The 11,289-nt window shown below is 36.0% G+C and overlaps 2 protein-coding genes across 4 annotated transcripts in view; one reads left to right on the top strand and one right to left on the bottom strand.

The window, feature by feature from the left end:
- Nucleotides 1–625: 625 nt before the first annotated feature.
- LOC125647866 (uncharacterized) lies at nt 626–6,327 on the bottom strand. Of its 3 annotated transcripts, XR_008799546.1 has the most exons (7): nt 6,216–6,327; nt 4,642–5,031; nt 4,388–4,429; nt 3,124–3,259; nt 1,021–1,076; nt 899–926; nt 626–763 (listed from the first exon to the last, which is right to left on the bottom strand). XR_008799546.1 is itself a non-coding variant. In XM_056152537.1 (6 exons), the coding sequence occupies exons 1-4, from the start codon at nt 6,283–6,285 to the stop codon at nt 3,138–3,140; spliced, it is 624 nt and encodes a 207-aa protein (XP_056008512.1). In that variant the 5' UTR covers nt 6,286–6,327; the 3' UTR covers nt 626–763; nt 1,021–1,076; nt 3,124–3,137. The 3 variants fall into 3 exon arrangements, 1 of the variants encoding a protein (XP_056008512.1); XM_056152537.1 differs by lacking the exon at nt 899–926; XR_007361546.2 differs by lacking the exons at nt 3,124–3,259; nt 4,388–4,429; nt 4,642–5,031; nt 6,216–6,327 and having other exon boundaries at nt 1,021–1,093.
- Nucleotides 6,328–8,964: 2,637 nt separating this feature from the next.
- Nucleotides 8,965–11,289, top strand: part of LOC125652336 (uncharacterized) — a 6,940-nt gene continuing 4,615 nt past the window's right edge. Inside the window, exons 1-2 of the mRNA XM_048881438.2 lie at nt 8,965–9,183; nt 9,590–9,653. Of these exons, the coding sequence (XP_048737395.1) occupies nt 9,079–9,183; nt 9,590–9,653 (169 nt within the window). The 5' untranslated portion in view covers nt 8,965–9,078. The remainder of the gene's footprint in view (nt 9,184–9,589; nt 9,654–11,289) is intronic.

The raw sequence follows: 11,289 nt of genomic DNA on the forward strand, positions 1-11,289 counted from the left end.
TTATTGCTCTCATCAATTGATTTAATGCGCGCATTATATCAATTATTGCTCTCTTCAATTGAATTGTAGCGCGCATCAATTCAATTGTTGATATCATTAATTCATTTGAAGAGATCATTAATTCAATTAAAGCACGCATCAAATCAGCTGAAGAATTAATGCTCTCATCACTTCAATTAATGCCCGCAATAATTCAGAATTGAAGATATCATTAATTATTTGAAGAGATCTTTAATTCAATTGTTGCGCGCATCAAATGAATTGATGATATCTTCAAATAACTGAATATATCTTCAATTATTTGAGTTTATATTAATTTGGCGCTCCATGGTCCGTCTCGCTTACAGTGCCAACAAGACGAACGCGAAATAGATCGTGGGTTTCCGATGATGCAAATTATGTGGTCTACAAGATAGTTTTAAGTTTTCATAGCAAAATTATGTGGGAATGTAAATATTTGTTCATGCTAGTAAACTGTTTTATCACACTGTTCTTAAACTGCTTACCCAGCGTGTTTTTCGACAAGTTGCTAACCAACTAAAGCCACAACTCTTTCGGGAAATTCTTCTCATTCGTATTACTAGTACCTTTCATCGAGAATTCATTGATAAATCAGAAACCCTGGTAACACATGTACGTGTATTTATTCATAGTCATAGTGTAATAATTTTGTTATTGCACGTGTGAGATTGGTTCTAGATAGGGATGAAGCACGTCATAAGTATTCTGATCCTGCGAATCGTCCAGTTCGTCGTATTGTAACCTTTAAAACAGAAAAAAACCCACATATTTTAACATTTGCTGAAAGCTAATGATGAAAAGTTCAGAATTGTCCATTTTTAAAAATCATTCGTTGATAAAGCGATTATTTTAGCCACGTGATAAACTCTTGGTATACCTCTCAAGTTTGAGTGTAGGATCGAATCCTACAAAGAAAATACAATAAAGAGTACCGTGACTTTCCGTATAGCTAACTAAGTGAATTGTAGTTGATTATAGAAAGTAAAATATCAAAACAACCTTGTGTTGTTGTATCTGCAATTTCACTTTGTCTTCTCTCAGTGCGGGTTAAATGGCTGGGGAAAAAAGATAACTGTGCTATAGTCACGTGAGCTACAACCTACGACAGCTTAATGAAATACCTGTACACGTCAGTTCATTTTTATATCAAAATGGCTAAAATACAATACATATGTATTAGATTATTTAAATATGTATATTTCCAATGTTATTTATTACAATTGTTTTGAATGGACAAAAATAAAGTTGAACAAGAGTTTATACATCAATAAATCCGAAAACGCGGTGTATTCGTACACGCCAGAAAACAAATAACATAGTGCGGGGAAACTATTCAAATGTTTGCAATTTTTAATAAAGTGAATGAAATTGGAATTATAAGAATCAAACATTCTTTTTGAAGAATTTATCGATGTGTAAACTCTGGACATTCGCACTTTTATTCAATTTGTGAGTAAAATGTCCGGAGTTTACACATCGATAAATTCTTCAAAAAGAATGTTTAATCCTATAATAAATCTAATAGTTGTGATGGAAAATAAAACAGAATATTGCTCAGTGATGAGTCTTATTGTTCATAACGTTTAATGATCTGAATCGTGTTCGTATTACTTATAACAGTATATATATATACATATATATATATATATATATATATAAACACCTATAGATGACTTACCTATTCAGAACATCTGCAAAATACAGAGAGGAACATCAGAAATGGAAACTTCAAAGTATGACAGTAAAATAGAAAAAATAAGAGTGCGGAAAGTTGGACCATTCTCCTGCAGCTGGTCATAGTGTTCAAATCCAATACATTTTATATCGGTGTTACACGCGCACTATTTACCCAAACCACCCCGGGATCGGTCAAATATGTATATTTTTGTCCACTAATAAGATGAAGTTTCAGTTGTGAAATACTGAGTAAAGTTTCTTCTTAATACTGAGCTGGGCTCTTCTAAGAAAATATTTAACTCAGGGGCATGGTGAGGCGGCTAAATCAAAAATCCATTTTATTTACAATTACAATATGGTTAAATACTGCTAATCATCTAAACTAGGTCAGGGCTTTGGGGCGCCAAATTAACATAAACTCAAATAGTTGAAGATATTATAATATTAAAAGTATTTGAAGATATCATTGATTCAATCATTGAATTGACGCGCGCATCATATCAATTATTGCTCTTATCAATTGAATAGATGCGCTCATCACTTTATTGGAATTATTGGTCACAAAATTAATTTAGAGCTCAGCATAAATGCTTTGTTGATCTCTTTAATTCTTGAATCATTTACAACGATTTTGTAAAAGGAATTGATGCGCACATCCATTCGTTTAAAGAGAGCATTCAATTCATTATTGATATGTTGAATGGAAGATACCTCCTAATCAAAAATTGAATCATTATTCTCATCCATTGAAATGTTGATGACATAAATTCATTTGAAGTCAAAGAGTGCAACAATTCAACAACTGTGCTCATCAATTCAACAGAATAATTAATGCTATCAACAATACAGAATTGAAGACATCATTTATTAATTGAAAATATCTTTGATTGAATGTTGCGAGCATCAAATGAATTTATGATATTTTCAAATGATTAAGGATGTCTTCAATTATTTGAGTTTATGATAATTTGGCGCTCCATACATGGCCCTAGCTGTGGTCAGCTGGCAGCCTGCCTAGCGTGACCTTGATTGCATCCACTGCGGTTGTTGTGGCCGTTTCTGCAAGGAGGTGGTTCTGCTATATTAAAAAAATCTTCCTGTAAACATATTATATTTACAGGAAGACAATTTTTTATCATATATATTTAAAACGTCGAGTGCATGTGTTTTGAAGAGACAGTTGCAAAGTCAAATAATTAGAATCATAAGATGAGTCTCTCTCTCTCTCTCTCTCTCTCTCTCTCGCTCTCGCTCAAACACACACACGCACACAGAAAGATAGATAGATAGAGAGAAAGCTTTTTCTCCCATCACGTTTACTATATCGCTCTTACTTTATAATTGACATATCGTGTCAGCATATATATAATGTTCGTTAACCACAGCAGATGCACAACTTACTGCACATCAAAGTGACATGCTTACCTGTAAGTCTCATATTACTTACTATGATATTTTCTCCACACAGCAAAATTGACACCAGCTCCTATGATAACTATCACTATGGCAACAGTGATGCCTATTATAATAACATCATTCTGTGTGTGATTGTCAGAGTTATCTGTAAAAAAGATTAACTAATTTCAGAGGTTCAGAATTCACAAGGTGTGTCCAATTAAAATGTATACATTTACTACGGATGCACGTGCTGTCCGTGGATATTTGCACAGTATTCCGATTTTACCAAAATAAATCCTTTTAGTAGACATGATGTAAAAGGTTTCAGTAACTTGCGTTGAAATTACATATCGAGATTCCACAATGTGATAAGTTCGATGAAAGATACACATTTTACCTTTAATTAAAGCACCCTAAGCAACTGATCAAGACATAAAATGAAATTTAGTTTTTCTCATTCTATTCGTAAATGTATACGGTAAATATAACACGTGATATCTCAATGTCTGTATTTGTACACTACACGTGATATCTCAATGTCTATTAGTACACTACACGCGACATCTCAATGTTTGAATCAGTATGCTACACGTGATACTACACGCGATATCTCAATGTTTCAATCAGTACACTACACGTGATATCTCAATGTCTATTAGTACACTACACGTGACATTCCAAGTCTATCAGTACACTACGCGTGATATCTCAATGTCTGTATTTCTACACTACACGTGATATCTCAATATCTGTATTAGTACGCTACACGTGATATTTCAATGTATTACTACACTACACGTGATATCTCAATGTCAGTATTTGTACACTATAGACGTGATATCTCAATGTCAGTATTTGTACACTATAGACGTGACCTCTCAATGTCTGCATTTGTACACTATACACGTGACATCTCAATGTCTGTATTTGTACACTATACACGTGATATATCAATGTCTGTATTAGTACACTACACGTGATATCTCAATGTCTGTATTTGTACACTATACACGTGACATCTCAATGTCTGTATTTGTACACTATACACGTGATATATCAATGTCTGTATTAGTACACTACACGTGATATCTCAATGTCTGTATTTGTACACTATACACGTGATATATCAATGTCTGTATTAGTACACTACACGTGATATCTCAATGTCTGTATTTGTACACTATACACTTGATATCTCAATGTCTGTATTTGTACACTCTACACGTAATATCTCAATGTCTGTATTTGTACACTCTACACGTGATATCTCAATGTCAGTACATTTACTTACAGGATGAACATGTGTCCTTTGCCCGTGTTGAACTGCATTTCACTGCATAACAAAACAATAGAAAGCACAATTAACAAAAGATCTAATAGTCATAAAATGCACATCCACTGAATGTATTCAGTTTGGTGGAGATATGACGTAGCTGCTCATCAGCTACCATAGTTACCAACTTGCTAATTTCAAATAGCTATTGTGCTACGACTGCTGAAATAGTTCATAGTACTTTTATTTAGTGTGCAGCTAAATGTTAGTACCTGCTATATGTATTGGCACTGCTTCTGTTCGCTGATTGACAGGATTAAAAAGTTGATCCATTCCCGCCATTGTACACATATACTCCCTGTCGTCATCTCGGCAATCTATGAAATCTTTAGCTATAGTGAGGCTGAGTTTGGCAGACCACAGAGGGTGCAGCGAGCCGCGGATCCGTGTACCAGGCCTGTGGGATGGGGTTTGCCCCGTGGCGGATAGGGCAGCCATTAGCTCCTCCCCGCCGTCTGTTTTGTTTCTGAGAAGCTGAATACTGTCCACCTTGAGAAGAGTATTGTATTGGAGGAGGGAACACGTGACCGTAAGATCCTCCTTTCCGTAGATTATGGTCCTCCGCGGGACATCTATAGCGATGTTCTGGGCATCAACGAATTCTGAGCAATAAAGACAAAGTTAGAATATACTTTTCAGGTTGAGAAGTACATATATTTTAAGAAATACATGTATTTTGAGAAGAACATGTATTTCTGAGTTTAATCGGATGTGGGGGTGGGGTGGGGGCACGATTGACGGAGACCCGTAGGGGTTTTGGGGGGAGGGGGAAGGGGACATAATAACTGCACATTAACCCGACAGAAAAAGGCTTCTTAAACTTATGGTCTATGAAAGGCTGTGCACAGTTAAATGCATGGTGAATATTTTTCAACTGCTGCAATATGCTCTACTGTTACAAGTATAGGCTGGGAGGGGCACGAACCCATGTCCCCCCTTTCTTATTGTCAAGCGATGTGGATTATAGTCTTTTTTCTAAAATCATCCGGAATTCCGAAACAACATCTATATTCAACCGAAAAATCTTCATGAATGATATGTTGGTACAATGTATACATGTGTATTTTAATTCAAGAGGAACGAAGTCTTAGGGATGAGCAGTAAAACATTGATAAAGGGGATTCAGAAAAAGTTTGCGTTTTATATGATATGATTTATTGATCAATTATAGACCCACAATGGACAATAACATAAAAGAACATTAAAGATTAGAGACATATACAAAGGGCATATGGAAATACAAACACCCCCCCCCCCTCAGTTATAGATCAGTCTTTGTCGTTACATGTACATGTGTGGTGGTCAGACGAGTTTGGTCACTCCCTTCCTGTTACATATTTGTACACCATGATGGTGCGGTATGTGCATTTCCGACCCTGCGAAGTGTGTATTCATGACCAACATGCCTCTAGGGGAGATATGATTTACAGGTATACTGTCTATATATTCAGTCGTCAAAGTCACCAACCCCGATTAATAGCTGATACACCCACCCCTCCAAAAAGATATATTGATGTCTGCATGGGTTACTTTGTGTATCAATGACCCCTTCCTTTTCTTGATAAAAATTCAACAGTTACCAGCCCATTTCAGTTGTACTATATCGTGTATTTAAGACAAATGACTGATTATTCTATTGAGAGTAAATAGGCTACAATACGAGTGATACACCATGCTGTGTCAAAAAATATTTGTTATGTTTTATAATAAAACAATGAAAGCCTAAATAATCAACCCTTTACTTAATTGTTTGCCTAGGCGTAATCGTAAATCAATTCACACTTACCCAAGAAAACCACACTGAGAAATAAAACAAGTAAGGATAATACGAGCAGCATGAATTGTGCTCTATCCATCTGTATTTATAAACAAGCGATCATTTTTATGGCCAATAAAACGGCTGGACGAATATTGCATGACGCTTATTGGAAACGTGTTGGTGGATCTAGTTACTATATGATACACTGACAAATTGAATTGGCACTTGACACTAAGCAGTGTTTTGATTTTTAATAAACTAAGGTATTCGATCCACAAAACACCCATTTTTTTTCCAAAAAGTAATTGTTCCATGTACTGCAAAACTTGCATGGTACGTGGTTTATCAAATGAAAGACAGTTATAATGCACATGTACACAGTGATTCACCACAAAAATAGGTAAGAATTGACAAGACATATAGATTAATTTAATTCCCTCTATAACATACTATTTAGTCGCAAGACACTACGTAGGGTGTCATTTTGTAAATATAAAGTACACAATTTGTCAGAATAAAAAGTGTGTGTGGGGGGGAGGGGGGTGTCTACCCCCCCCCCCCCCACACACACACACACTTCTTTTTTTATAGTGATAACCAGAATTTCAGTCTGAAATGCATTAAAATGAATTATTTTGAATCAATAAGTCAAGTTTATTCATTTTGTTTAAATTCTATAAAGGATGTGGTGACTATAAATGAAAGGAAGAAGGAACAAGAAGTTCAGTCGAAAATGCATTACAATGCACCATTTTGAATCAATCTTTTTAAAAAATTCCCGGGTGAGGACCCCCTCCCATGCCCACCCCCTTCGGGCCTGCGAGATCAACTGAACAAGTGTCGAAGTGAACAAAAACCCAACAATATATATATATATATATATATATATATATATATATATATATATATAGGAATAAGGTGATTTGGGGCGAGAAAAAATTCACTAGAATGAGCTATAGTTACTACTTTAAAAGCAAAGTCTTAGCTATCTTTACATACAAACTACGATATATTGGCTGATCATCTCCCTTCACTTGCATGGTACATAGTGAAAAAGTGGAAGATGAGCCCCCCCCTCTCCATTTTTTTTAGGTCACCTGAGCTGAAAGCTCTAGTGAGCTTTTCTGATCGCCTGTTTTCCGTTGTCTGTCTGTCTGTAAACTTTTCACATTTTCGACTTCTTCTCCAGAACCACTGGGCCAATATCAATCAAACTTGGCCACAAGCATCCTTAGGTGAAGAACTTTCTAGTTTATTCAAGTGAAGGGGAGATAATCACAAAAATGCAAAAAATAGATGGAGTCATTTAAAAACCTTCTCAAGAACCACTGAGCCAGGAGAGCTGAAATTTACATGAAAACTTCCTGACATAGTGCAGATTCAAGTTTGTTAAAATCATGACCCCCAGGGGGTAGGATGGGATCACAATAGGGGATTGAAGTTTTACATACAAATATATAGGGGAAAATCTTTAAAAAATCTTCTCAAGAACCTCTGGGCTAGGAACGAACAAATTTACATGAAAGCCTTCTGACATAGTGTAGATTCCAGTTTGTTAAAATCATGGCTCCCGAGGGTAGGATGGGGCCATAATAGGGGGTCAAAGTTTTTCATACAAATATATAGGGAAAATCTTTAAAAATCTTCTTCTCAAGAACCACTGAGCCACGAAAGTACAAATTTACACGAAAGCTTTATGACATAGTGTAGATTCAAATTTCTTGAAATCATGACTCGGGGGGGGGGGGGGCAGGAGCGGATCCAGGAATTGTGGTTACGGGGGGCGCCATTTTATGAGGCAGTGGGTCCCCGGAAGCTCCTGGATTTTACAGATTTTATGGGGCTTGAAATATTTCTCCTATTAAGTCATTTGTACTATTTTCTATGATTTTAATAAGGTGAAATTAATAAAATGACCCAAATTTTAAGGGTTTTTTGGAAAAAATAAAAATTAAGTTCTCCCAATAAAGTAATTCAAGAAATCAAAGGATTTTGTCATTTATTTCTCCGAGAGTGGAAGAAATTATTGCTTCTTTTATCATTTAGTACATTTTCCGAAACAAGATACCGTGATTTACCTTAAATTTGAAAATTGTAGGGGGAGGGGGGCGCCTGTTGCGCCCCCTCTAAATCCGCCACGGGGGGGGGGGGTTAGGATGGGGCTGCAATAGGGGATCAAATTTTTACCAATCTAATTAAAATCAGATCCTAAGATATGCTTACAATCGCTACAATACGTAGAGTATACGGCGCGGATCTAAGAAGTCTGATTATGATTAGATTGATAGGAGAGGGACTTGTAAGTTGTCAGAACTTGTTCCCAATCCTTTTGATTTCATCAATAAAATATGTTCAAAACAAAACAATTAGATTGAAGTTTTACATACAAATATATAGAGAACCACTGGGTCAGAAAATTACATTTTCCTGACATAGTTCAGATTCAAATTTGTTAAAATCGTGGCCCCTGGCGGAAGGTTGGGGCCACAATAGGGATCAAAGTTTTACATGCGAATATCTAGGGGAAATCTTTAAATATGGGCCAATGTGACTCAGGTGAACGATGTGGCCCATGGGCCTCTTGTTTCGATTTAGTATTACGAAATTAAGCAGCCAACTTCTCCTCTTTATATCAGGGACCTATATACTAACTTAGTTGGTATATAGGTCCCTGTTTATATGAATAAACATGAATCTGCACTAAATCTAAATTTCTGGTTCCTTTGTAAAACTTGAACACCACCATCACCAAACACACACGCTCAAATCACGACAACTTCGTGGGTATTTAGAAGAAACGTAAGAATAATTTCGGAATATCCTCGGTTGTGTTAACTCAGCATTTCCGAATGTCGTAGTGGTGGCCATATTCCTCACCTTGAACACAACCATGGTGCACCCGGAGAGATATTTGTTGCAGCAAACTGTTGCCAAAAGAATTGGCAGACTATTTAGTCTGAATAATTATCCATATGTTATGTCATTTCTCCGACCGGTAAGAAATATTTCATGCGTTAACTGTACTAGGTAACTAGCCGTTATACTGGAGATGCAGATGTAAACATGTAATAATTGGAGTTACTCCACAGTTGATTAGGTTTGATTGAATTCTTATATTCATAAATGATAATGGGCTCCAGACAAGTTGATAAACAAAATTACGTAAACCAGAAACAATCATATACATTATGAGGAAATTCGAACTGAAATGGAAATCTGACTGATGCTGGGCGCTGATCTCCCCAGTCTATATTATTTAAATCTTCAGTGCAGGGAGGAAGGTATTTCTAGTTGATTTTTGCAGTGAAGTCAGCTATTTCCATACATGTACGTTATTTGAGGATGAGGTCTATCTGACATTCTAAATTTTCACTCACTATATAGGTCTACCTATTTTGTAGCCTCCAACCCCTCCAAAAAGATATGATTTCCTACCTAAAGAGTTCAAAGAAGACCAATTTTTGGGTATGTATGCAGTTTGTTAAATTTTGAATGTGACTGTTTGACTGAGCAAAGCACGAAATTGTCATTGGCGTGCCCTAAAGGGTGATAATCTAGATAGAATGTTCTATCGTTAAAATGATAATGTCCTATGGACCTGGTTAACAATAGAATGTGTCCCAAATACCCACAATGTAGCAAAATAAAAATTGCACTCAATTTTATTACATATTTTGGTAAAATCATGTCACATATCATTAATATACAACCAAAAAAGTTACCTTCACAACTGACTCGCCTTTAATCCGTTTAAATTAGCGTAGAAAGAGAACTAAAACCTGTGAGTTAAGTTAAGTCAACATTGCAGCGTCAAATTAAATTAATATAAAGGTTTAATATTCTTCTTTTGATGAAAATTGCTTTCATTAGGCTTCAACATAGACATATAACTAGTGATGGGCAATCGGACCAAAAACCATAATCGATTATCGGTAATAATCGGACACATGTAATCGATTAATAATCGATTATAATCACAATTGTCATTGAAATGTTTTTTTTTTCTAAAAATAGATACCAGAATCATTGTACACATATGGAAACAACATTTGAATTCTTCTTTGTTCATTTTGTTCACGAATCAGAATTTCAATATATCAAGTATCTGACTGTTGAATGTTGTTGTTACTCCCGCCATTTTGTTTACTTGTTAGCTCACCTCAGCAAAAAGCTCAAGTGAGCTTTTCTGATCACCCGTATTCCGGCGTCCGTCTGTCTGTCCGTCCGTCCGTCTGTAAACTTTTAACATTTTTGACTTCTTCTCAAAAATCACTGGGCCAATTTCAACCAAAGTTGGCACAAAGCATCCTTAGGTAAAGGGAATTCTAAATTGTTAAAATAAAGGGCCAGGCCACCTTCCAAGTGGAGATAATCAAGAAAAGGTAAAAATAGAGTAGGTTCATTAAAAAATCTTCTCAAGAACCACTGGGCCAGGAAAGATGAAATTTATAGATAAGCTTTATTAGGTAGTGCAGATTCTAAATTGTTAAAATCCTGGTCCCCGGGGGTCGGATGGGGCCACAATAGGGGATCAAAGTTTTACATACAAATACATAGGGAAAATCTTTAAAAATCTTCTTCTCAAGAACCACTGAGCCAGAAAAGCTCAGATTTATATGAAAGCTTCCTGATATAGTGCAGATTCTAAATTGTTAAAATCCTGGCCCCTGGAGCTCAGATGGGGCCACAATAGGGGATCAAAGTTTTACATACAAATATATAGGAAAAATCTTCTCAAGAACCACTGAGCCAGAAAAGATCAGATTTATATGAAAGCTTCCTGATATAGTGCAGATTCTAAATTGTTAAAATCATGGCCCCCGGGGGTCGGATGGGGCCACAATAGGGGATCAAAGTTTTACATACAAATGTATAGGGAAAATCTTTAAAAATCTTCTTCTCAGGAACCACCAAGCCAGAATAGCTGATATTTACATGAAAGCTTTCTGACATAATGCAGATTCAAGTTTGTTCAAATCATGGCCCCCGGGGGTAGGATGGGGCCACAATAGGGGATCAAAGTTTTACATACAAATATATAGGGACAATCTTTAAAAATCTTCTTCTCAAGAACCACTGAGCCAGAAAAGCTGATATTTAC

Source organism: Ostrea edulis, chromosome 1, assembly GCF_947568905.1.
Source record: "Ostrea edulis chromosome 1, xbOstEdul1.1, whole genome shotgun sequence".
Classification (NCBI taxonomy): Eukaryota; Metazoa; Mollusca; class Bivalvia; order Ostreida; family Ostreidae; genus Ostrea; species Ostrea edulis.

Excerpts from the sequence above, each read along its gene's own strand:
- LOC125647866 (XM_056152537.1), bottom strand. The coding sequence starts at position 6,285 with ATGGATAGAGCACAATTCATGCTGCTCGTATTATCCTTACTTGTTTTA. Across the intron at positions 5,032-6,215 it reads TCTCAGTGTGGTTTTCTTGG|AATTCGTTGATGCCCAGAAC; the intron begins GTAAGTGTGAAT and ends TTTATTGCTCAG. Across the intron at positions 4,430-4,641 it reads AGTGCCAATACATATAGCAG|TGAAATGCAGTTCAACACGG; the intron begins GTACTAACATTT and ends TTTGTTATGCAG.